At 40.8% G+C, this 27,578-nt stretch overlaps 2 protein-coding genes and 2 long non-coding RNA genes across 11 annotated transcripts in view; 2 read left to right on the forward strand and 2 right to left on the reverse strand.

The window, feature by feature from the left end:
• The window catches only part of LOC111274002 (nose resistant to fluoxetine protein 6), a 24,760-nt gene extending 18,366 nt beyond the window's left edge, over positions 1-6,394 (forward strand). For 4 of the 5 annotated variants that reach the window (XM_086967489.1, XM_022856081.2, XM_022856082.2 and 1 more), the window contains 5 exons: positions 277-442; positions 3,838-3,917; positions 4,676-4,916; positions 5,175-5,510; positions 5,817-6,394. In XM_086967489.1, the coding sequence (XP_086823615.1) occupies positions 277-442; positions 3,838-3,917; positions 4,676-4,916; positions 5,175-5,510; positions 5,817-6,056 (1,063 nt within the window). In that variant the 3' untranslated portion in view covers positions 6,057-6,394. The remainder of the gene's footprint in view (positions 1-276; positions 443-3,837; positions 3,918-4,675; positions 4,917-5,174; positions 5,511-5,816) is intronic. The other variant, XM_022856084.2, reaches the window with a different exon arrangement.
• Positions 321-3,831, reverse strand: LOC111274005 (uncharacterized). 2 transcript variants are annotated; one of them, XR_002688152.2, is made up of 3 exons: positions 1,155-3,831; positions 855-1,064; positions 321-428 (listed from the first exon to the last, which is right to left on the reverse strand). It is a non-coding gene; the product is annotated as an uncharacterized LOC111274005 (long non-coding RNA). The 2 variants fall into 2 exon arrangements; XR_002688153.2 differs by having other exon boundaries at positions 855-1,081.
• A 1,709-nt stretch (positions 6,395-8,103) lies between the features above and the next one.
• On the reverse strand, positions 8,104-20,657 carry LOC111274003 (monoglyceride lipase). Its single transcript, XM_022856085.2, has 6 exons — positions 20,521-20,657; positions 12,916-13,025; positions 12,495-12,753; positions 10,488-10,692; positions 9,880-10,011; positions 8,104-9,620 (listed from the first exon to the last, which is right to left on the reverse strand). The coding sequence occupies exons 1-6, from the start codon at positions 20,655-20,657 to the stop codon at positions 9,483-9,485; spliced, it is 981 nt and encodes a 326-aa protein (XP_022711820.1). The 3' UTR covers positions 8,104-9,482.
• LOC111274006 (uncharacterized) lies at positions 20,585-24,643 on the forward strand. Of its 3 annotated transcripts, none has more exons than XR_002688154.2 (3): positions 20,585-20,690; positions 22,722-23,051; positions 23,989-24,643. It is a non-coding gene; the product is annotated as an uncharacterized LOC111274006 (long non-coding RNA). The 3 variants fall into 3 exon arrangements; XR_002688155.2 differs by having other exon boundaries at positions 24,009-24,643; XR_002688156.2 differs by having other exon boundaries at positions 24,039-24,643.
• Positions 24,644-27,578: the final 2,935 nt, after the last annotated feature.

A 27,578-nucleotide genomic window follows, 5' to 3' on the forward strand; every position in this document is an offset into this window, starting at 1 on the left:
TAATTAGTGCTTGATCCTTGCTTGTAGTCGTATTATTTATAAGAACTGCAACGTTTTTTCATCAAATTAGTAGAGGCATACTACAAGTTAGTTTCGACAATTCCCGACCGTAAACAAATGCGAGAACTTTGCTTAAAAAGGACACAAGATTAAGCGAAACAAAAAAAATCTTTTCAAAAAAAAAGAAAAAAGCAGTTTTCTTCCTCGCGAATAGTAGATCCACTCGATGAGCAAACCGCTACGAGCATTTGTTCCTACATTTATCTGTCATCGCAGATTGACATCTTGCGCATTGTTCAGTGTGGGCATCTTCTCGGTTCTCCCATTGGTCGGGTCGGGACCCGTCTGGCGCGAGAATGTGCTTAACGCCACTGTTAACTGCCACGCGAACTGGCTGCCCATCCTCTTCTCCGTAAATAATTTTGTATCTGCCGACAAGATGGTAAGAATCGATATCGACTAGAGTTATGCTTGGGTGAGAAATGTCCCAAATCCTGTTGGGGTCTTAGCTATGGTAGTTAATAACGACGGTGGTGCGTCAGTTTTGCTGGTGCTTTAAACAATTCTGACATTCTAAGAAACAGAGCGCTATACAAGGGTGCCAACTCTATGTGATACGCTTTATATTTGAGCATTTTAACGCTAAAGGGGGTCAATGTATTAGCGCGACGGGTGAAGAATGGTCGTAGGGACGAAGCGAAGTTTTGCTAAAGAAAATCGATCGTAACAAAGGATAAGCTCGACAAATTAGAGACTTGGAAAATTTGATGCTGCATTTCACAATCTAGGGCTCTCTATATTATATATTTGTCCATTAGCGTCAGTTTAACAAAAAAAAAGTTAAGAGTAAGTACAATTTCTTTCTATGATTCTAACTTCCAATTCGTATATATCTTGATCGTAGATCGTAGCTTGTCTTAACAGCAGTAATTGTTCTTCAGTCTCCGATGGCGTTCATGAATATCCGCTACAATATGGCGGTAGCATGCGCTCGTTGGGTGGCGTAGTTAGATCGTTGTATTGCCAAGCTCCTTAATGAACAATTAATTATGTAGGGTGTCGACCTGAAAAGAAAATTAATCTGTCCCTTTGAATCACGATATATATTAATGCATGTTTTTTCTTTAAAACTTTGCCTCAAGTTCAAAACTTACACCCATAGAATCTGAAGGTCCTGAGTTGGCCGTCCAAATAGTAGTAAATATAGATATCTGCCAGAAGCGTATATGAGGTACAGCATTAAATTTTGTTTATATCACACGTCCACCATGTAGAACTCTACAGGGCTATTTTTCTTTTCTTTTTATCGCGCTCCTTTTTTATATATCACGTTCATCGTATATAACAAAATGAGAATTTCGCATAATAAGGGTTCACCGTCCTTTCATCCTGGCGCGTCGTTTAGATCCTTTTGAATGCTCCTTCATATGAGTTCTGAGATAAACATTATAAACAATCGTTGGAAAAAGAATCGCGGCATAATCTGTACACACGATGTACGTTTCCATCATACGTTAACTAGAATCCAGACGCTGTTTTGAAATACACTTTGGAGCGTCTAGTTTGTAAATAGACTTGAGAAAATGGAGACTGCTGCGTATTTCACTACAATATGTCGCTATCAGTTCATTAAAAAATATATTTGAGTCCTCTTCTCTAAACCTCTGTTGCATTGTGTGACGAGTGTATCTAATGATTCTTCGACTAAGCCTAGACACATGTTCGCCTAAAAACATACACAGAGAGAACAGCTAGCTGGATTCTAGTGAAATATATATACAACCTAAATGTTGTGAGCCTAGGCTTCTAACAATGGTAACAACATAGCCAAGCTTAATCTTAGCAAAGTTTCAACGTCTCGCTAAGAAACAGTGTATAGAAATAGGCACATCAGCTACGTAAAGTACGTAGGACAATGATTCGACAACTTGAATTACGCCATATCACATACAGGCATGTAGCGCTCCCTTCGAAAAAGTGAATTCCTTTCACAGGATAACATCCTAACAGGATAACAACAGGACTCTTTTGCTGGAACTGAAGTAGCTGGCTGCTGATGAAGTTTCGATCGGAAAAATTCAGCGGGCCAAATGATTGGTCAGCGCGTCAAAAGCAGCAAAAAGATGGGCTAAGGAACATTCAGTCGTGCCTTATATCCCGTTCGGCGGTCTGAGCGAAACACTGGAGTGTTCTATCTACACGTATTTTTGCAACCATCAGAAACTCATGTAGCCAGGTTCTGTTTGCTATCTCTGCAGGTAACGTGTTGCGGGCTCAGTCTTCGTTGGATGATCAGCGCGCAGTAATATAATTATGTATTGTACTTCCAATAACTACGATCTGACTTGTCATTGTGTTACCCGCATAATAAACGATACAAATTTAGAAAGTATTTTCGCTCGCTTACAACACGTGACAATTGTAATAATGAAGGAAGGGGCAGATTTTTTTTACAGTTACCAGCACCAGTTATTATCGGCTCTATTGCTTCGCTAGTTTTAAGGTAATACAGTTTATGCGTTGTACAAACAGTAGCAGAAGCTGCAGCCATGTTTGGCCGATCAGTGAATCGTGTTTCCAGTGACACTAGCGGTTATGGCGCTCTTTCTTGTTTTCATCATCATGCGGCTGCTAAATGTTCCTTCGGCGCAACGAAGAGCTCCGTTGACGGACTGTTATATGGCTGCCACCCATGACGATGATGAAGCAGATCTCCTCGAGAACATCAAAGGAAGAAGTTTACGAATCTGTTTGGCGCGCTGGTTTGTCGGACTGGACATTATATACGTATCCAGCGATAAGAGGACTTCTTGGTCTGCGGCGGCTATCTTGTAATGCGCAATACCAGTTTATTTCCTTATCCTGCCGTATAATTACATTGCAGGAAAGCTCAAAGGCAAATTGCCGATTCATGGCTTTAACGGATGAGGACCTTTGTTAGAATACATGAACTACTTAGTCGCACGCGGTGATTTAGCGCGCATCGTTGGCCACAGGGCCTGTGCGCTAAATCATTGGGCGGGTCTACGAGAATTGAACGCCGTGTAGGCTTAAAACACTTTATTTCTTTGGAAACAACGTATAATTACGCACAAAGACGCCAGTTAGCTATCTTGGCGCTGCATTGATCATCATTTAATTATCGCCTGCAGACCACTGTCTAAAGCCCAAAGTGGAAGATCGAATAAATCACTTGTTACTACAGCTTTATAGAACTTAGAGTAATAACCCTATATTTGGTTATATGTATTTCGCTTCTGATTTAGAGACAGTCGAGAAGCCTCTGTTGTGGTATTACATGGCATTAGTTTCCTTAGAGTCACGAATCTGACTAACGACTAACCTGCAAAAATGCGTTGAAGGTGAGGAAAGCAGCGGAAACGAAAGCTCGATATCGTGCATAGTACTTGCGTATCACTCAAGATTTATTTTTTCTGGAATATGATACCTCTTTTAACATATCGTGATCTGCGTATAAGATGGACATATGAAATCGGCCTTAGGACAAAGGATCACAAATAGATTATCTTACTTTGCTAGTGCCGGCATCATTAGGAAGCTGAGACAATGGCTAATGTATCTAAGCGCATCCACACACTTAAGTGATACCTTAATTGATTGAATTGATATTTTATAAACTAAACACACGCACGTAACAGAAATACTTGTGGATTTCTATCTAGATTCTAAAAGAGTTAGATCTGTATCTAGCAAGCATATATATGTATAGATGTTGTCTGTTTGCAGATATAATAAGATAATAGTTGTTATACATTGGTTATGTTTATCTTGACGGCTAAAGTAGTGTATATTTATTTATACGTGGAACATTTCCAGTGTACCCCAAACTTGTGGTTTCTCAGCGCCGATTGGCAGCTCCAGGTCGTCCTGTTAGTACTTGTTGTTCTACTTGTCAAGTACGTTGTTTCTTTATGCACACCTACTTATGCAGCTGGCTATAAAAATTGTTCATTTGATTTAGAATGGCGCCATATCCATGTAATTGCGTTTAATGTTTCCCAAAAAAATTTCGAAATATTGCCTCTTCGAAGCTTGCTCAAGAACCTGAAAACTAATAAACTAAATATGCGTGTATATACCTAATGAAAATTATTACAAGATGTCGCCCAGTTTTTGCCAAGATTCAGGTATTATTATCCTTGCGAGTTGGTCTGTAAATGGAGCGTGAATTTACTTGCGTTAGTATTTTTTGCTATATAGCTAATTATTAAGAAATATAAATTTTTTAATTATTTACCGTTTTGCATCTATATACATCCAATATGTGATAAAGTGTTAATAGACACATTGCTACTAAGCGTAATCTTTAGCAAATTTCAGTAAGTATATCGTCTACCTTGTCATACCCTAGCATCCTCACATTAACATTTGAAGGACAGTGGTCCATGAGGGACGACAACTATAGACGTTATTTCTTGTGGCGCCTAACTTACGAAGCGGTAACTCTATCAAAAAATCATTGGAAAATAACGATCAGGCAACTGTTTTATGCATCTAGCAAACTGATTTAGAAATGAGTAAATTTCGACTAATTCACAGATAGCAGAAATGACAACGACTAAACAACAGGTCATTTGAACCTTGAAATAGGATCAGGTTGGTTTTGCCTTCTTCACTACCTACCAAAAGGCTTTTCCTAAATTTTGCCAAACAGGAAACCTGCAATGGGCGCTCTGGTAGCATTTGCTGTTATAGTCGTTACTTCGTCCTTGGTCGGAGCTCACACTGTCCTAGCTAACTATCCGGCGACGATACTTCCACTTGAAAATCCACGCGTCATGGCTCTGATGATGGATGATATTTTTATGCAAGCACACACACACGCTGCTCCCTTTACTGTTGGCATCTGCACGGGGTATCTGATTGGCGCCAGTCCTTTTATGAGGTTAAGGCCGGTGGGTGATGTAGCATATCTTAATAGGTATCTACGCAAAATAACGTTGGTGACTGGCGTAACAAAAATGCCTACTAATTATACTATGACCTCGTTATGAATACACACGTGTGTTTAGTATTTTATTTATTTCATTCATTAGATTATTTCATAGTGTTGTAAGTCTTTCCACGGCCGGTGTACCGTACCGAAGATGTCTTGCATAAACTAAGCGCATCATGTAAATTTTACCCTGTCGTGATTTTTTGTCGTGGTGCAGGTGACCCGTTTGATGTTATGGCCGGTCTCGCTCGTTTTGATGGTCTTGGCTCTACTGATCCCGTGGCTCTGGAACCGTGGTAACGGATCGCAGTCCACAGACCTGGTCAAATTCCTTTATGCTGCAGGACACCGTTCGATGTGGGCATTGGGCCTTATGTGGATAGTGGTATGTTGTGCTTCCGGCAATGCTCCGATTCTCGATCGCCTGCTTGGCTGGCCTGCCCTGCGGCCCCTATCGCGACTTAGCCTAAGCGCTTATCTCCTTAGTCCAGTAATCATCTACTATCAGCAGTGGACTATTCGCGAGCGTCTTTACGGGCGCCATTTCACAGTGGTGAGTGGTGGTGTATTTTGCATTTGTTCCCTCAATCAGCAACGGATACTAGATACGATAAGGCTGATGCCTTAGCATCTCGACGTAACGTTCTACTTGCAACTTTATGTTTTACTCTTTTACGTATAATCTCTATTTAGTCCTCTTTTTTCACCCAGTGACCATAGGACAGAAGAGTGGCTATCGTGTCGGTTTCCCATTATGATACAGATCGTTGATTTCACTCATAAATTCTAGCGTTTCGACATAGCGTACAATGTATTTTATGCAACTCTGATCATTTACATTCATGTAATTGCGTTACAGTTAAACCTGTTTATTGTCAATATGATTTACCTCGTCTTTGCCTCGGCAATATTCTACCTGTTTGTGGAACAGCCGTTGCGCCAGTTCTCCAAGTCAACCTTTGAGAGCATGTTTGATTCGAACGCCGCTCGTGGATCGCTAGAAGATGGAGGGCCCGTTCGATTCAACGACTCGATATCGCATCAAGAACCACTGGAGGTACAGAGCAAACCTGGCAAAATCATCAAAGTTTACCTCTGACAGCGTTCGAGACTACATGGGTATTGATAGCGTGAAAAGAGCGTTTGGCCTAAATTTTCGCTTTAGGAAATCCGATGTGGCATGAGCGTAGATAACAGAGAATATGACTGCGTGAGATTTTACAATCGACCTGCTAACGCCCAAAGAACCTGATTAAATATTCCAACTGGGAGATATCTTGCCCATCCAGGGCGAATGATCTCTTTTACAACGCCGATGTGCACCTTTCAACTTTATATTGATCTTGCTATACCTATCTGAATTTGTTTAATCGTTTCGACTCATAACGGTGGACTAGTAGATACAATCTAGATAAAATAAACAACTGTCGTACTACACGTATTATCGTTGTTATTATCACACACCACGGAGATCTTCGCCAACTTACATCCTACGTACATATATTTATATACGTACCCTTCTTTATCTCCAGTAAACACTGCTTCGACAACGCTTCCGTACTTTATAACAATGTTTATAATTTCGCCGTTACGTTTAATCTGTCCATTACAAATCGTTGTCATCGTATTCTTTGGCGGTGCAAAGTACATGAAGTTGTTGTTTTTGACAAAAACACTTCGCCATCTGCATCAGTTACATATTCAAGAGTTATACACAAGCACATCGATTAAATAAGCGTTGTCAAAGAAGTAGATGAGTTGTCTTTGTTATGAAGACCTTTCTGTTCAACAGGAATCCTTTCACACTTATGCTGCATATAAGCCTGTCTTCTTTCTTTTTTGTCCGCTTCATCCCCCTTCTTAATAATTGTGTATAATAAGTACACTAGTCAAGACTACGCTGTACCAAATTCCCTGCAAGTTCGAAACGCTAGTGGAATACTTGGGGAAGTAGCGCATATTGTTTCAATGGAAACTCGAAGAAAGCCGCAGGTACCGGAAAAGACTGTCCTGACAGGAGAAGCACTTAAACGTGCTAACTTTCCATTTACATCTAGATACTTAGAATGTGTTGTTCTAAGCAAGATGAAGTAACGTACTCAGAAGTACGACAAGACGTTTTTTCGCAATGAACGCATCGTTCTGCGTTCTTCATGTCTGTTATAGCTTTATCGATCCAAGGCTGCGCCCGAAGCGACGACATACGTTGAGCTACTTACTCCTATGCATTTCGTGTGCGTCTGGCAATTTAGCTAAATGATGCGCATTCAAGCTTGAGTTGTAAAAGCTTATATGAAGATCAGCATGATTTGTCGGTGGTTACCTTTTACCCCTGAAGGCACAATCGACTTCCCGCGGAAACAGTCGTTTCTATGAAAGACCATTGCTACCAGATTCATCAGCAGGTTTTTAGCATACCAATTGTCAAAATAAAGCTAACTTGTTGCATTTTTCCTATGCGCAAAAGAACACAGTAGGCTATCGCTAAGTAGAGTTGCCAATTTCATCAATCGTAAGTTCTGAAACTTAAAAAATACAGCTTTGAACCCCAAAGGTATTTATGTGAACGTATGACGAGTAGAAGTCACGTAACGTAAAGGTATTCGTATCCGAACCACCTTACATAATACGCTCTTAACTAAAAAGCTATTTTTGCAAAGATCGTAGTTCAGATATTTGTTCAATCCTTAGTTCTCCGTACTGTATAGGACTGCATCAGAAGCAAAACTTTCGGGTAGTTCAGATAAACAAATCCGAAATTAGATGTTAAGGATTCAGAATTACATTTCATACTACTTCAAACTGAAACTTCAACGTGAAAAATGGTCCTCGTAGTGGTTGACAGATTTGGGAAAACGTAGATATAGATCAACTTATCACAGAAGCTAAACGAGACCAATTTGAAACTAGTCGTGATATCACTAAAGAATAAGACGTCTACCACCATAGTTTTTAACGGTTTGAGGAAAACTGGCATTAAAAAAAAACTCGGATGTTTGGGTGGCACACGGATTAACGCAACGGTATTTACTCAGTCGTAGTTCTGCCTAAGGAACTTTACTCTCGTTTTGTCTCGTTGCAACGAGAGAGATTGAGCTATTTATTCCGAAAGGGTTGTCACGGATGATAATGAAAAACAAAAAAAAAAAAAACTAAAAAGATGCGCTTTATTTGTGGTAAAGCTCAGACTGGTCCTAAATGATGTGATACTTTGTGTTTAGTGGCAATGGAATCGTGCATTATAAGTTGCTGCCGCCTGGAAGAACGATTGTCAACAGCTGAGAGTATTATATAGCATGCCATTGAAAAATAGATCGTAATTAGTGAGCGAAAAAGGCCGTATCTTCCACCTGGAATACCAATGCTTCAAGAATTGTCTTATTTCAACTTATCCGCCGTATAGTCCGGATTATGCACTTTTCTCTTCCCATTAAATTTTTATCCAACGCCCCAAGCAAAAACTCGGAACGGCATTGAGAACCATGATGCAGTTTTTTTAACATAATGATAATTTTTTCGTGCGATTCGTCGTGGAAGTGCTTGAAGCCTGTAAAACGAGTGGCCTATACGTTAGTCCTTGGCCAATGTATTACCTGTAGGGTCCTTACCCCGTTATTACAATATCAATTTTATTTTCCGTATTCGTCGCTGAAACGTAAACGCTATCTCATGGTTTCATTTGATTCAAAATTTCATTAAGTGTCTTTTGTCTCGATTGTGTCTTTTGCCCATAGAAATACTACGATCGACTGTGCCAACGCGATCTCGTTTATATACTGCTACTGTATTTGCTTGTGCCATGTAACAAACCCTGTCTATATATTTTTTACTGGCTGCATTTTGATGTGTCCATTAACGCGTATTATCAAACGTTTAAATGAAATACCTACGGCGCGTACAAAAGCACGTACTCATGCAGACACGCAAGGGGGAGCGACGCCCCTTGTAGTCATTTTATCACTAGTTCAGCGGAGGCGGCGTCGAATGAAGATGAAGATGAAGATCACAAGTGGAGGGCGCAACACGTACAATCGAATTTCCGCTTTACTACCGTTTGTGCTAACATGTTATTTATGTCGTTATCATACGTTATTGAAAAGTCTTAATTTGAGAGAGGATAAATTCATTCAAAAGCCAGGGCTACTGGCTTTGCCACGGACCTAATAACTCTTCATAGGCATTAATATATAAATCCTGCTTAGACTCATCGTGCAATCTGAGTCGCAATCCTTGTAAAGTAATCGGAAAAATACGTCCTTCTTGAAAAGGACTCATCAAGGGACATTTCGAATATCTATCCTTGTCTTCCACGTAGAAGTTGCTAGTTAATTACATCAGTGCTATGCTTTATCACTGTTGGACCAATCGTTCGCTACCTTTTCCAACTCAAAAACGAATATATTGGTATGCGTGAGCCGATAGGGATGCTCCAACAATATATACTTTATGCCAAATAACTTGACCGTTACTATACGGTAAGTAAAGAGGATGTGTTTATATAGGTTGTACAGTTCTACTTTTTCTACTACTCTTTCTTAGGAGCTGCGAGGGCCTGAAGTTCTTTGAACCTCATATCCATCCATTCGAAAAGATCCTTCAGCAGGCGCTCGCGGATTCCGCTAGAAAATTCGTGAAGAAGACAATGCGCTCCGTTTTCATATATCTGCAAATATTGGCAATTGATGAAGTTTAGCGCCACGACTCGAATTGCGCATTTCCTACAATTTTGTATTTTAAAGAATTGATCTCGGCGGAACTTCTCGGCCGGAGCATTCCTTAAGACTTAAAAAGGAGGTCTTTTAATTTACATGTCGCCTTTGCGAACGACAGAAAGCTTTCGTACGTTAAGTGTCATATAAAATAGCGTTCCTAACAATGTTCCACCTAAAGGAAGAAATCGGCTCCTGTTTTTTTTTTTTTACCTTACAGATCTTGACTTTAGCTGGCGCATCCTCAGCGAACTTTCGTGACGCTTTGACACAGCATAATTTATCGGCGCTACCATGTGATATAAAGAAAGGCGTTTCAAAGGACTTCACTCCTTTGTGGATTTCCTGTAATGGTGGGCAGTGATGGCGCGCAACAATTTATTAATTATTATTACAATTAAGCCGCCCCTACATATTCAGATACAGTTTCAGTGACAACTTTCAGCTTTCACAAATACGAATATTCTACGATTTGGCACCTCTAACACTCCTGTCTAGATACATTTATCCCTCCATATCGTCCTTCTTTGATCAATTAAAAAATCTCTATCATATAGCTTAGAAGTTGAAAGAAGAGAAACGCAACCTAATGATCGCCGCTTTGTTTATATATATATATATATATGTATGTATTCTTAACTTGATTATAAACAAGCGAATACCATCATCTAGGTGAATGCACGAAGAAAGCTATTGCTCAGCAAAGTTTTACTAAAAATAATGTTTACATACGAACTTTCTCTACTGATGAATCTTGAACAAAGGTATTTTCTTAGAATTATGAACGCGATAAGAAGAAAGACCATCATCGACTAACTTACGTCAATAGCATCGAGCATGGCACAAGCCGTGCCCATATGAATCCAGCCGTGATATCTCAAAGGGTCTCTGTTAAATTCTTCGGCCACGGAAGGTTCCGATACGCAGTCTTCAAATGGCAACTGGGTGACGGGTACCCAGCTAGGTAGGATGGGTCGGACTATTTTAGTTATATACTGTTTTGCCTGCAGCACCAAAGACGCCTGGCTGAAAGGTAAGCCAGAGCATAAAACAATTTAACCTTCAAGTTTTATGATGATAAGTACAAGATCATTAGTGGTATCTCGTTATAATAGTTCGTCTATAGTAGAACATGGCAGTTTAGTTTCTCAGTTCTAAGCGCCTACCCCCCAGTGGAACTTACGTAGTTCTGTGATTTCTTCTTTTAAGTATAGGAATAGGGCGGAAAATAGGTAGAAGGTATTAGACCCCACATTTCTATTATTTTGAAAAAAAAAATTGAAACTTTAGGCCATATTCTTAGCTAGTTAAAAGTTATACTCCATTCCATGTAGTAATGAGTTTTTTGCAAGTAAGAATGACATTTATACGAAGAAAGAGTTGCATTATGTCATTGTATATACGACATGACACGTACGTATGACTTATGTATTGGGCCAATAGCGTGAACGCGTTGTTTATAACGTGTTTGCGCATTCGAAACAATCTGCGCGTCCTGTGTTCCTTCGTCCTTCACACATCCATTCATTCATTCATTCATTCATCCATACATCGCATTGGGGCGCAGAAATCAGTATGAGACGGCTTTTATTTCCGCTTAGCTGTCTCTAGCCAAATTGATTGCCTGGCCTTCAAAAGTTCTTGCGTTGTTCCGCTGGCTTTCTGTATTGACTTCGACCGCTGGCCCCTTTCGAGAACAAGCCAACGGATCAACCAAGTCGAGACTTATATTCTGCGTGGCTTCGTCTGCTACGCACTCGCGGAACAAACGCTATCAGTAGGTCGCCAATCTTTCCGCTTTGTCATGCGATAGACGGTGTCTTCTTTTAATGAATTGCTGGGAACTCGAGAAACAAACCGGTAAACATTTTGCTCTATAATTTTATATAGAGGCCTTTGTAAATCATCGTTTCGAGTTCAGGGCTAATATTATGCGTGGCAAATGTATCGCAGCCCCCAAAGCCATTGCGAGGAATGCAGTTAACAACTATGATGCGTAAAAGTATGCCCCTCTTTACTTTTTAATTGTATACCGTATGCCACATAGTGCTTGTTCTACGTGCTATACACTTCCTAATAGTTCACAATTAAATTTGTGCTTGCCATTTTTGCGCCATGACGTAGGCCGATCAACTTCGTCATCAAGCTTGAATTTTGTTATATGGAAAAATGCTATGCCTCTGACCGCAGAGCGGAAGCATTTTCACGTGTTCTGAACAACTGCAAAAAGCGGGTCCTTCTCTCGTTGAGCTTCGTAAAACCAAAGGACAGGATCAAGCGGCAGTGCGCAACGCCATCCCGAACCCTACAGAGGGCATTACTAGACTGGCATGACGCAGTTCTCTTGAATCGTTCAGAGACTGGTGTTGACCGTGAGGGTTAAGACGGACGATGCGATCTTTTTCCATATGAGAAAAAAAGGCCCACTCTGAAAAAATTACACCAAGCCACACATCTTTGTTCCCCAAAAACTCTTCCCTGACATGAAAACAACCACTTCGCTAAGTTTCAAACTAGCGCTTTCAACTTTAAAGTTTCTAAATGCCCATGTTCCGATTAGCACGAAAGTGTAATGAACGAATGAACAATCCACTGGAGTAAGTTGTACAAATAGCTTGATGAGGATTCAATTCGATCCGGTTATAGATATTGCAATTTTCGCTGAGTGGGAGCCTTGGAAGGGCTTACAGACTCCTGCGTCCTATAGGTTTAAACAACTTGAACCTTAAGCTGAAAGAATATCTCCATTGTCGGATTAAAAGGTATGCAAGCATTGCTAAAATACGGTTGGGCAGTTGGTCACCCGTTTTGCAGCGCAAGTTAAATACCTGAGGCTTATAAGTGGGCCCATTAGCATCAGCCCTCCACGAAGTCCTCCCGGATATCGCTGGTCGACCTGACGTCGAATCATATACAACAGTGATACGGCTCCCCCCATCGAGTGGGCAAATACGAACAACGGCAGTTTTTCCTGATTCGTGTGATATTTCTTGTAGACCTCATCGATGTGCATTGCCATATCCTGCTCAAGGATATTTAGAGACTCCATGTAACAACGGGGCTCCCCTGAACTTCTACCATGGCCGACTGCATCCACAATAGACAGGGTCGATGCACGCATGAGAATAAATTCATATTAATTCGTGCAAAGCACGTATCAATGTAAATATATGTATTGCCAGTGATTATTGGTTGTTTACGTTTCTGAAATAAACAAATGACCATGTCAGTCAGGAAAACGATACTAACCGTGATCGTGGCCAAACACGATGGCATCGTATTTTTGAGCGAAAAGTTTCGCCAACTCATCATACACCATGATATGTTCACCTAGGCCATGGCAGATATACAGCATGCATCTGTAATTCACAGGAAAAGGAAGTCAGGGGGATTGTTACCAATCGAAATTGCGTAAGGAGCTCCCCTCATACATATCTGCCTTGACGATATATATATATATATCTGCTTACCTATGGTACTACCTACTTATATGGGTCCGCACAATGTGAACGCGGAAATTTTTGCCTTCTGTAGGTGGTCCTCTGTTTATGAACTGATATGATACTGGCCCATTGTGTAACATTGCAAATGAACTAGGCCACTCAACCGAATGCGCCTTTTGTTCGCTACTTGGCTGTTTCTTACAACGAATCCCAATCCGCATGAAGAAGCGCATTGGGCGATCGTACTGTTATTATTGAATCAATATATATGTACTCTCGTATGCGCTTTATTGTGTATACCTTTGAATAAATTTTGAAACAAAAATACAAAAAAAAAAAACAAAAATAAAGGTCAAACATGTTGTCAGTTATTTAATTTGATAATAAGGACATATATGTATGAGTTAAGCGAAGTGCGCCGTGAGAGATATTGAGAGAAAAAAAAAAGAAGTAACGGTTGTGTCTTTCTCAGACTTTGTGCTTTATTTTTAATATTAATGTGACTAGCAATTCGTTGAAGGATTTGACGCTGTAGCGAGTCCAGCTTGTTGTATCGTAATCCAGCGCACTAAAGAACATGTTAATTACTGCTCCAGATATAGGCATATTGTAAGTGATATTGAAAAGCATAATATTTAAGATTCATTTACGCGGATAGCCATCTTACTCTACTTAACAAACAAAGTCCTCTAAAGGTGACGGGAAAAAAGACAGGAAGTTCCCGACCCGAAACAAACACACAATGTTACAGTCCTGCTGTCAAATTGATAATAGGTCTGGCGAATCTTATATGTGTTATCTAAGATCGATTGTAAAGCATTAAAATCATCAATCGGAATGTTTTTTTTAGTGAAAGTAACGATGACCCCTTCCCAAAATGTGATTATAAACATTAGTGCATGCAGCCCTTTCTGATTATTTTGTCTTTTCCTATTCGCTTCCGACCCTTACGCGGTCCTAGCTCGGTGTATTAAGCAATCTCAATTCCGTTGTCAACAGAATAATCAGCAGGAACAGCATTCCTCCTCTTTCTACAGCGCTCCAATTTTTTTTATCCTTTCCCAGCGTTTATGTGAGGTAGCCAAGTGTAGTCTCTCCAACGATGCCGAGGAATACGAACTTTCATAATAAAAGCGTACTTGCGCTCGAAGGCCGCGCTTAACCACGGTCGGCTACCTATCATTCTTCCCTAGAGTGCCCTGCTCTGAGTCTTCACAAGCGCCTGCCAACAACAACCGACCTCTTGCCCTCTAACTCAACCGCGAAAACTCCGTACTATCCACCTTTCTGGCGTTGGCCGATGTTTCTGCTACCGCTGCTTCTGCCGCTACATCTCCCTATATACGATCCCTTTTTTTTTTCTATTTTTCATGGGTATTAACCCTTCATCCCAGCATCTTTCCTGACTTTCGTTCATAATCTGCAGTCGCTTTCGACAGCCACGCTTCAGATGTTGGCGGCTACTAGGATTTTTGCCTGCCCTGTTCATTTCATCCCTCCATGCCACTCTGTGCTGCGATCCTCTTTTCAGTTTTGTTGCCCTATTTTTCTTCTTCATACTTTGCCCCCGCGCTACCCTCTTGTGCTCTTCCCTTCCATATATTCATGTCGCTTAAACATTTTGCTCGCTCTGTTGGCCGCGACGACCTTTTGCTAGTAAACTATCCAAACATCCCCGAACATCTATGGTGTAGGCATCAGCGCCTGTATACTTCCCACAACCAGTTTAGACGCCTACCCGTTCTCGCCCCCTGTTTTTACCATCGTTACAATCTTCTCACCGTCAAACAGTAAGCAAACAGCGGAACACAATCTTCTCCGTCCAACATATATATATATATATATATATATTTAGACGGAAAATACGAGGGTCAGTTGGCGTAGCCGTTATCTCTCGTTTTTGGTTTCTTTGTAAAGACATTTCTTTCTAAGGTGCATCGCACTAGCGCTTTTCTCTGCTTTTCATCCTATTGTATGTTTTTCATCACCATCACTTCTGTTACTACTACTACTACTACTACTTTTACTGTGAACAGAATGGTCCTGCCTTCCCCACCGCCTTTCTTCGCTGCTTGCCGACTCCTTAGACGATGTCGTGTTTCTTCCGGTGCCTGTTTTGTCCTACGGAACTGTCGACACCCTTCAAACTGGCCATCACCTTAGCGCTGTCTGTTCCTCCGACCCGTTTAGCACAGAACTCGAACAAAGCGGCTGACAGTATCGCGCAGACGGAACACAGCAGCGGTCGCAGTAGAACGTAAATTACGACTAAGATGAGACAAAATGACAGCGAAAACTAGATAGGGTTTCGAGGGTGGGCGGCCGCGTTGGAAATAAGTCTGGTAGAGCAGATCACCAACATAAAAAGAAACAAAAACCGGCGAAGAAGAATCTGGAAAGCGTAGATACACTTTATGGTCTGTAGTGCGAGGAGCATTGTGGTGGCAGCTGCTTTGATCACCCGTGAAAAATCAACGCTATGACTAAATTCGTTATATCGATTTACTGTATAGGAAGGTGCCTTAGCTGGACCTGGCTCAACTAATGCGCAAGTCAGCTATCTGAATAGGGCTATTGAATATATTTACTTTTAAATTAAAAGGCAATAGATGATCTTAAACGAAATGTTCCGAACCTTACGCCCGTTAATGCTGATAGGTATTGTTTCCGACGGCTTGCTTTCAGTGCCAGTGTTCGATCCTTGCCTATCTATGTTTCGTTATGAATACCCCTTTTTGTAGCTTGAAAGCTTTGCCTAAAGAAAGCTTACCTAGAAGTGAAAGATCTTTTAGCTTCTTCTATCCATCTCTAACCATCTATTAACACCACAATTTGTTCTCCGTCTAATTTAATGCCTTCGCGCTACAGTTCAGCGATAATGTTGATTCCCTCATAATATTTATAGTTATGCCTATGCAGCCTACTCTCTATTTAGTTATAATAAGACAGAACAATGGCCGGGCATAGTACCACAGCTTAATTATTCCGATCGGTCCCCTCGGAAATACACCGCCGGAACGCTGGATATAATATTATTTGCAGATATAAATGGATCGGGTTCGGTTGTTGCTGTGTGTCCTTTATCATATGCTGTCGGGTCTCCGACTACCGATTTATCCATTAGTCGGCATATATGTATAATAGGACTACCTGGTCGTATTGTTGCCGTTTTTATGACAGTCTGTCAATACCCCCATGGGCCTTACTTTCAGACTGGCCGTGTTGAGTCTCGCAAAGCAGCGCTATCGTAGTTAATGTACATCGCAGCTGCGTAAGTTTTTATATTTGTTTAGTTAGTTTAACTATGTCAGATGGTATAATTTACCCATTCCAGCTATGCTTAGTTCAAAACACAGAACACAAATTGGCTAAAATATCTCACTGTTATAGAAGCTGTTGATGATCTAGATTCATTGTAATTTTATAGATGTTTTCTACATTTTCGTGCCTAGAAGACTTCTTTCAAGCACCTTATAACACAAATTTGATATCGGTCAAAAGGAGCTAAGCGATCAAAACATGTAAAATTTTTTTAGTGAACCCCAGACCGTCTTCCTCTGTGCTATATATGTATAGGAACCTGCTATCAGTTAGAGTGAAGGATAATTCGGTAATCGTAAAACGCGGGGGCCACCAACAGACATGATTTATATTTATTTTAAAACAGTTTAATTGCCAAAAAGCAGAAAGCATGCCTGCGAGTACTAGTCGTGACCGTGTACCTCACGAGGTCACGCAATTTTTACAGGTTTTCTTTGGTACAATTTTTATATATAGCAGATACGTTTCAGAATACAAATATATAGCCTAAAGCGTAGTTCTAAGCGTAAGCTACGTGTCCCTTGATGTAAACCGTAGTTTATAATAATTTCGGTATAAAGTGCTGGCTTAGCATCGTAAATAAGCTACGAATATATCAGTAGGAAGGTACACGTTCTCATAGACGTTAATCTCACACACATACGTATTATATCCATAGTTTTCTTTTATCTCAATTATATCAGAGCCTGCACCACTTTTCGCATACATGCACCCGCTAGTTGGATTGATGGTTGAGCTTTCGTTAAAGAAAAAGACCGTTTATCCTCCTCGCATGCGCCTCGACACTGTGGATAAACGTTAACTTTGTATCGGCTAAGCGACGACCTTACCATAAATTGACGATATATATATTGTCCTAAGATATGGAAGTAAGTCTGGCAAGGCCATCCGAGCTAACACTACATGCAGGAAGAAACGGAAGCTGAAATGCACATTGTGTTTTCTTTTAAATGTATTAGGCCTTCGTCCACCCAGCAAGGAGCGGGTTAGTGTTAGCGCATGGTCCGGCAAGCACCTACCCCTCTTGCCGGATTGGAATTGTCTGTCGATTATTGCTCAGGCGCTGGCGTTTGCCTTCCTTACCTTAAATGTAAACTGTTTCGTTCATCTTCAACTTTGTGTTTGCTCGCTATGATTTTCCTTCTGCTGGCCATTGTTTAGCCTAGCTCAGTCTGTACCTAACCGTATTCTAGCCTGGTTCCGTTGGCTGCCTGATTGGCTACCTAGGCTACGTTTCAATCCGCCACCCGCCGCTGTACTCCACAGCAGGACGAAGACGAAGCCTGCACTGTCTTTAAATTAGCAGCAAAAACGTCAATTCGATCAGAACGATCTTCCGTCGACGAAATCGTTATAGAGAATCTGTCTGTGTGAGGGGCACGGCCAGATAGGACAGAGTTATTTCGCTGGTAGCTTAGAGAACAGTAATTTAAGGGATGTTCTGGTATTACGGCTTTATCGGGATAGGTAGGGACTTGTTCGGTGTTGCCGAAACAGCTCAAGAAGCGAAAAGTACGAACTTTCTGAGAAAGAGGACGGAAATCAGAGACAGTTCATATCGTCTCAACGTTATGGAACGATCGGCTGGTGCAAAAAGCACGACTACAGTTTCTCAACAAGAGTCAGATCTGTGTGGTGGTTGTAGCATAGCCGAAACGGTGCTAGAACTCAACGATCTGACACCCAGAAGACGAGAATGCGTCGTGCTCTTTCTCCGTTCTGTTAGCTGGTATAATTTCCTTGTTACTTAAGTCTATTGTCATTTACCGCGAAGGGAATAACGTGTTAGGGGGATGGTTCTGATCGCGTCTCGCCAAGCAGAACGATCTCGGAAGCTCCAAGTGCTTAATGGTTTTAAAATATACCGGAGTAGCTTATTGATAGAGTGATGTTTTAAGAAATTCGAGTGCTTACGTGACAGTCACGGCGATTTGTTTACCGTTTGTCGCTACTAGGCAGAGTACGTCCATGTATTCAGCAATAGCAGCGGCGGCAAAAAGTTTGGATACTACATGGAGACGCCGGGGCCAGTTGGTGACCGCTTGATTTAACGGTTGACTTCGTATGCAGTTCTCGCAAAACCATGGAAATGACCTTGTGGGAATAGCTATCCGGTTATCCTATTTTTTTTTTGTTTTACGATCCTATCCTTTTGGTCTCCCATTCGACCGTCGCTGACATACACACACAACGAAGAGTCATTCCGCCTTCTGGCTACTCCATGTTCAATTGATATTGATTACGCTCTAGATTTAAACACGTAGAGTAAATGTCTTCGTATGGAGTACTCTTTACGCGAACGACAGACGGCGATACCACAGAGTGGTGTAGGTAAAAATTTCGTTCGTAATATTTAATGAAATCTCATTAGTTTTGGCAAGCTCGGAACGCCAATCCAAAACTAGGCGTATTGCATACATCCTGGTGGTATATATATAATAGAACTTATCGGATTGTACAGCCTCCTCAGAAGCTAACCATCCACCAACCTTTAAAGCATGTTAAAGGTAGGTAGAAAAAACAAAAACTGCAAATAATTCAGCGAAGTTGGTTGAATAGGCTAGGTGCTGAAATTAGTGCGACCTTTCTCTATAAATCTTCTAATAGGTTTCTATTGGAACAGTCGAGGGAGGTATGGGCAGGCATCCCTTGCATTACTTCACATGCGAACAACCTTCAGCACATTTAAGGCCACAACCTAACGTTACTGCAGCAATATTCAGGGTGAAATGAGATGCTTTCTTTAAGGTTCTGTACGCACCTGTAGTTCAGAGAATAAGGAATTTGTTAACCAAAAAATCACGCCACTGAGATAGATGCCATAGTGCGATTTTGTCAATTGGTACCCCTTGACCTTTACTACTATTGCGAGCCGGAATTTCAATGAAAACTCTGGAAAAAAACTTGAAAAATCTATGCTAAAAGACTCGATTCCAACAGTGGCGCTACTATACTGAATAAAAAACAGGTTGACAAGGAAATATCAAATGATGAGATTCGAATTTAGCAAAACCAGCAACAACTACGACGACAATATCATACGATATCAATGACCGAAAACAACAATTAGATCTGTCCTGCGCAAGAACATCACTCGCAAGAAACTGTAAAAAATAAAAAAAATTACAAAATTCATTATTATTAAAATAAATACTGCTAATATATGGGTATATAACTGATATATTGTACCGCTTGATCATCTAATGTAAAGAGTCCAAATGGTTGCCATCTATCTTTCCCGGACGTACCGTTCGTTATAGCATTACGGGTATACACATACAGGCTTAAAATAATATTATTGGATATTTACTCAAGCAAAGCAAATTTCATAGGGCTGTAAAGCCTCGATGATTTTTCTTTTCATAACCTTTGTACACCATAATGACAATGTCGTTGATATTATCGACTACTAGATACACACTCTGGCCAATCGTCAATTACGTCATCATTTCGAACATTTCTTAACGATCGTAAACGACTATCGGTGTCGATCTGCACAACAGCATAAAACAACTCATCCTATTCCACTCCAGCTATTATAAGTTTAAACGAATATCATCCATATATCCAACAATAATTGTCGTAACTTAGCAAATACGACATCAGTTAAGTCAGATACGTAAAGTATATATAAAGTATTTGTTATTATTAAAAATCCACACTTTTTTACTAAGTCAGATTTGTTGCACTTTCTCTGCACCCCGGCCGGCTGTGGACACCCAAAACGGAGACCCAGACCGCGTCTATATGGTAGTCGTAGCGATAATTTACCGTTTTATGTTATCGTACGCCAAGTTTGCTTACACAGTGATTCAAAGGTCGGAGCCCTAGTTTTTGTTTAGTTTGAATGCCCACACACAGCGTCGCCCTCGTACCCTGTGATCTATTCGACAGTGCTTAACCTCTATATAAGCGTCTTTGCCGCTTCATTCTTTTCTGCGGTATTAACAAAAAAAAAAGAGGAAAATTACAGTATTAGAGTAGGAACGTTAGATCAACCTTCCTAAAATTCGAGATAGATAATCTCGAATTTCTAGAGGAGAGCTCAAAATCAGATACGCATTGGCAATAGGCAATCGTAGGTGCTTACCTCGCCTTTTCGATATTATTCGGCTTCCATTGTTTACACCAAATGGTCCGTTTTTTGTCCTCGCTGTGCAGTTGGTAACTATCTTCAACAGGGGGTGGAGGCACATCCTCTAGCCGAGGAGACACCTTATTACCCATATACGCCACTGAAACATAGCACCATTAAGTTAGGTGAGCTTTTATAGCTGTGGTATCGAAATTCTACAATACTTTTCGTTATCTCATTATCGACGCGCCCTGTGACAAACTGTAGGCGCATTGTATAGCGTTGAATATGAAAGGAATTACGAAACAGCATGTTTCGGAACGGCTCCACGGTACAGTGTCTTAAGTAATCCATGAACTGGGGATTATTGTGTAATGATATAATATTGCACGCTTTAATGCTAGGAGTGAAAATAGTAGTAGAAATATAAATATTTGCCATTACTCCTCTCATAAATGTAGTGTCGTGTTTTTGTTAATTATCTAACCATTGTAAAAAGCTAATTTACTTCGTATACAAGTCTGCGTTAGATAGCTGTCAAAAAACGTTAAGTTACTTGTACATAGTAAGCATTGTCTGCATAAACATTACTAAACTTTTGCTCTATGCTAGTTTTTGATAGTTCTATGCATAGTTAGAGACCCGCAGAAAATAGCAATTCAATCTAGCAAAGGCTTATTCTATACCCGCATGTACACGTGAGATCGTAACACTGAGAACAAAGGTCCTACGCCTTAGCCTGTTTCCTAATAGGTAACTAAGTTTTTGTGCTGAAAAACATCTGTAATGTAGATCTATACTATCTAGTACCTCTGTCCTGTCCTTTGAAAGGCCACTCATAAACTTGACATTAATGCACAAGTGACAGTGGGTCGAAATCACAGTTTAGCTCGGCACCGGACTATAATATAGTCTTTACTGACATCACAACATAAGATAAACATCATTTACGTTTTAATAGATCACAGTTCTTTATTGATTTTTGTCATAGTTTATATAACATCACTGTTATTGAGGCCGTTTCTAGTTTTCGTTGCAAATTGTCGTATATTTTTGGAACGCTCGCAGTACGAAAGAGACATCTCCCGGATCAGTTAACACTGCCACAGGGTCACGCTAGCCCCTTTTAGTTGAGCAGTTAAATTACCTAGACGAACGAGAGCTCCGTTGTAGCCATCGTCAGATTACTCAGCAACGCACGTTGTTTTGGGTCAAGCAGAAATGAAAAAGACACACTAACAACACTTCCATTTTCACGCAATTGCTACACAACGATTTATAGGGCCTTGAACGATGATGTTTCCTCAGCTGGAGAGGGAAACATCAACTTCAGCTTGACAAATAAGCGAGAGGCACCGTACAGCCGCTAGCTGTTATTTGTGAACGTTCAGTTCTTTCCATCAGATTTTCTAAGTTATGCAAATGTATCGTTCTTATTGTAGGTGCAGAAATAAAATTCATATACTTCAAAGCTAATCCTCTCTACTGGAAAGCGAAACCTTACATTAGCTGCTTTGATATTTCTTTCTGTTCCGCAACTTCGATAAACGCAGCCCTACGCCATCTTTCGATCACCTACATAGTATAGCATACTACAGCGTCGGTCGGTGTTTTTCGCGTAAATCGCAACTTGCTCGTACCTTTACGCTTGTGATGCGTACCGCTCAGCTTGAAAATTTCACGGCGTCCACATACAAACACACTGCAGACGGTTTATCTTTTATAGAAAAAGCGAAATGTGTTTTCCTCATCGATTGAAGCCTACCCGGTAACTGGCGCTTAGCCATCGGCGAAACGTTCGTGATATTATGTGAAACATAGTTGTAATACTCTTGAGGTAGACGCATTCAATGTACGATGATTTGCGCTCACTTATACTGCTATCGCTATCGATCTCTATATGATATTTTATTGAATACAACAAAGCTTGAACTACGACGACAGGTCAATGGCATTGTGTATTCAATGCGATGTCCGACGACCCTACGAACCAAACACCTCCTGATTTGTACATCCGTTTATCATTTCAAGCACTGTTTCTGTTTTCCCTTTGCGTACACGTTAGATACAGATGTTTTTCGTTGCAGGTTATCTATGGGGTGCAATAACAATACGAATAGATGTTCTTATCTAGTTATTGTATCGACTTCACCCGACCAATCTTGCTATTATATGACAAACCTAACACTGCTCAGTCTGATGGCTAAAATTTGCAGCAAATCTCCTAGGCGGTGTTCTAAATTTGATGATTATGCCAAACTTACAAACAAGATAGCCAGGGCGGGTCCTAAAGTACACGAGCTGCCTCGCTGTTGTAAGACGTCAGGATGTCTGTAAACCCAGAGCCTCGTCAGTCTGCCCGGAACCGATCGTCACGTGATGGTCTAGACCGATCTGTGTATAATGCAGATAGCTGCCATTGCTTGTTTTGACAGGTCGTCGCTATACGAGAGATCAACGATGACCACAATAAAGCGTTCAGCAGAGTTTCTCCAATTTGATCATTCGTCTATCTATGGGTACGCAGGACGAAAAACACTATTCAGGTATACATTACAAATTAGCTTAATGGTTTGTTATATTAGAATATGCAGTTATCATGTAACTTTCAAGGCAACCATTAGGAATCATTGTTGTATCAACTTAGCGTAAGTTCCGAGCATGATACCTATCTGGTACTCCCGTGATTTCGAACAGTCGATTTTTCAAAAAAGCTTTTTCTCATTGACACGATACAGTCTACGTTGCCCGCAGCGACGGATATCAATCAGTTAAAACCAAAATCTTTGTATACTATTGGCTTTCACACCTGCGAGAAACGTAGGACACCGACTTATCATGGAGGTGCATCGATTACTAAAGTACATCGATGCAAGCACTTTTTCCCGTTGTGCAACAAAAGCGAGCCCGAAATCCTATTAGAACCAGATGCCATTGACATGTCAGATAGATTAATATAATAGTGTCATAGAAATCCTTGTACAGCGAATGTAACGTACATCTCAAATGATCCTGTACGAATCCTGGTCCACATGGCGTCGGCACAGAACTCTCTCTAATACAATGAGGTTCGCGTTTCATCGATGCAAATTAGACTATAGAAAAGAAAAAATAGCGATCCTGAAGATCGCTCAAATTCACTTTAGAAAATTTAGTAGTTGAAAATCTTGCCCACTTCCCCCCTCCCCCTCCCCCCGTCCTACGCTATCTCCGAAAGTGCTGACGTTGCACCGTTATATATAATGTACGTAATATACGCATGGTTTTTGGTAAATGTTTTCCCAAAGGCCAAATAATGTCGATCCTTCACTTCTGACGACTAAATATAAATAGAACGTAAGTTCTGCCAAAAAAAACACCAATAGGTGTCGCTCCAAAGCATTAGCGAGTTCGATCTAAAAGCGTATAAGAATCTACAAGATCTATATCCGCTTATTTCTTTATTTCGTTGCCACAATGGACATCTTTCTAAGACGAACGTAGGCTATAATGGATGGTTTCAGCTTCACTGGATATTCATTCGGCTGCCGCAGTAAGTGGCTTTCTACAGGTACAATTGCTGCGGACCTTTTGGAAGAACGGTCGTGATCGCGCTGGGCTTTTTCCGATGAAGTCTACAAGTAACTACATTAGTCGCCGACAGAAGCGGTAGCGCCACCACCATCAGTAGGGAAGTAGAATGCGCCGATCCAACAGCGGTTTTAAACACTGACTCTGCAAGAGTCGATCCGCACCAAACAAACCACTGGTTGGTTAGCCGCTTCTGACTTTTCGTTCCCCCAGCCAAGAAGTATAGACGCTATTACTGAAGGAAGTGATAGGGAAAAGGCAAACGAGCGACGAACGCGATGGCAAGGGTTTCAAGAAAGAGGTTCTCAAAACGACCGAAGAACCATCTTGGAACGTCCTCAAACACACGTTAACAGCACGCACAAATGCACACGACCACATGAAGACATTTACAAAGTCAAGGTCGTACGATTCGAGTTTTGATGATTCCTGTCTCGATAATGCTGATGGATATGATCAACCAACTTCCATAGAACCCGACAGCGTAGCCTGCTCCATGAGATGGATATTTTAAATTTCCATTATTTAGAAACATTTATCTAGAGATTATATGTCTTCGTGCAACTTATCAACCTTTGTCTTGACTTAGGAGCATCAAAATTATTTTTATTATCGGTCTTCTTTAATGGCATACGGAAAAGTCATTTGCATATTATCATGGTTACAGACAACAGAGTACGTTTCATGCATAACATGCTACAGGTCTCGGATAATGCCTGAATGAATACCCGTATCACGTACTGAGAATATATACCTATAAATTGCGCTATAAAATATATAAGTTAGCAAGATTAAGTTCTTTTTAGTGATTTATCATATCATTTATTACCCTGTCTCTGCTGAAGCGATTGGAGGAACAGGCTGTTTACATGACGGATCCAAGCTAAAGGGACGCTGATTTTATATCGAGACAATCGCTCTGATGCTCAGTCTCATACATGTCAAGCATAGTCACTGCACTACATTGCTTTCATATTCATTAGATAATTTCAATGATTTGCACCAACATGGTACACCTGCTATGCACCAAGGACCTAGTACTGGATTCTTATAACAATATTTGCTGTTCTTGTTCCGAAACAACTTTATAAACGGGGGTTTCAGCTAGGTTTTTATCGTAACTTATTCGTTATAATCATCATCGAAAGTTGTTTCAAGCGTTAGTTCGTAGAACAGTTTTCATATTGTAACAACTCGGTAGATGTGACTTCGAACGTATCACATTAAGTTACAAAGACGAACATATTTCAAGCTATAGCTAACCGCTTGGAAGCACAGTACACGATGGTATCGAATAAGAGCGTGTGGTAGGTAAGTAAAACCGTCACAACAACCTCGTCTATTCCGGTCCGCACCAACAGAAAATAAAAGCACCAATAGGAGCATAATGGTCCCCTTCTACGAAATGTAAAAGTCTACGAAGTGCTCACCGACTTGTCAACCTCCAATATATCGTTTTATGCCAAACATAGCAGTTCGCGTACAGTTGCAAGCGGGTGTTCCCGTGATAGGGCAAATCGATAAGGTGGCAAAACCTTTGTTTCGAACGGAGCTTCTAAAAATAGCTCGCGTTAGAAAAGTTACGTCTGAATCGATGGTACTTGAGTACGGCCCTCAATATCATATGTTAGCCGATGCGGAAATACGGAAAACGAATACCGATAGACGTTCAAGTATTTATACCAACGCCGATGCAACTCTTCAACAGTTGTGTACCTTGCGATATGCATTCAAAATACTTCTTAAGCCACCGATAAGGTGGCCTATTTGAGATATAGGACATGCTTCGCCGCCTATTACCATCTCCTAGTATCACACTAACTTGATTGCGGGCAAAGGCCGTCCGTTCCTCAATCTATGCGATAGTTCAAGCGTGGCAACAGTAAGCATTAATGAACGATGCTCTTCATGAATTCTGCCAGCATGCGCTTTCCCATCAATAGCGTCCAAACAGCTTTTTGACCTATAGATAGAACACCACCATACGTGCCTATATCCAGCTGGGAGTTAGTTAATGGGAAACCAATTTTTTGCTTATCTCTTCCACCTTCAACGTTTTCGTTATCATTTCTAACACATACTTCAAGGAATCCCGTACTGAATAGCAAGAGCATGTTGTTTCCGCCATATTTTTCAAAAACTCCCCTAATTACAACAAACTGTTCTTCCGCTCAGGGTCCTAACATGTAGTCACGCCCTTCGTGTTCTTCTGGAACTTAATTGTTGTCCGTAAACCATTGAACCAGTACCTGACTGTTAGTTCGTTAAAAGTTTATCGGTGCTTACTTCCAGAAGTTGAAAGAACTTCTTGTAATAATAATGTTTTCACCTTTTCAATAGCTCCGAACAGCAATACAATGGTATTAACCTATTTTTGCTTAATTGCTTATCATTAATCCATTATGAACCGCTAGTTGTGCGTTGAAACCAAGCTAACTAACTACACGCTGTTCTTGTTGTTTCTATAATAGCCTTTGATTTCGAAAGTAACGTTCAAGTTAGCTCTAGGATTGAGGACTTAACACGACAGTCTTACAATGAATGGCTACAGGCAACGTATTCCGACATCTTGGGTCACGCTGGTTCAACAATCCCTGACAAGTAAACCGTCAATTGTCGCAGTGGGTTTTCTAAAGTGCGGCTACGTATTTGTTGCGTTAGACATTTAATGATCAGGGTTAGCTAGCCGTCGACGAAAATTAATCTAGGTAGCTGTAGGTGCGCTAGTTGCTGGCTACAAGACACTACCTTAAAATAGAATATAAATCGCGAAGCTTCGTGAAACTGTGACGAGATCGCAATATGAGATGATCTGTGTGATTAGCGCCTGGGTCGACAACGATTTCCTGGACACTTGGAAGTCTCCATCTTATTTATCACACGGATAGAAATCCACGCAGCGTAACGAGAGCAACAACGACACCACTCCACTCCACTCCACTCCACTCTCTAATCGACCACGAATATTTCGCTGACATAAATATCACCCGACGGGTTCGGTTAGACGAGGCTTCTCGAAAACCATCGGTACAAGGTAAACGTGTTATTAATATATCGTTGAAAATTACAAACTGGGTTGTTAGGCGTCAAGGATTGAACAACGACCTGCACAGAAGAAACTTTGTTGTGCTTTCTTCTTTGGTTCTTCTCCGTCTATATCACAAGGTTGATGCTGCTTGCTGGAACGGAATGACAGGGACAGATTAGAAATGATGTTAATTGATCAAATGTTCCGAGGCTCTGGCAGACTATGCCATCGTCAACAAATACAAATTTGATCTCGTTACGAGTAGCGGTGAACGTATCGTCCTTGTTGGGCGACAAACAACTGGGCTATAGGCGTTGAACATTAGGAAAAAATTGCGCAATATCATCCCCCAATGAAAATGAGCCCATTCAACGAAAGCGTTGCAACGAAAAAATTATACTGACATCGAATGAATCGTGTCCTTATGTCACACGCATTCATCGCCTCGTGACTTACGGGCATAACACCGGTTCAA

The sequence above is a fragment of the Varroa jacobsoni genome, unplaced genomic scaffold, assembly GCF_002532875.2.
Source record: "Varroa jacobsoni isolate VJ856 unplaced genomic scaffold, vjacob_1.0 scaffold_242, whole genome shotgun sequence".
In the NCBI taxonomy this organism is placed as follows: domain Eukaryota; kingdom Metazoa; phylum Arthropoda; class Arachnida; order Mesostigmata; family Varroidae; genus Varroa; species Varroa jacobsoni.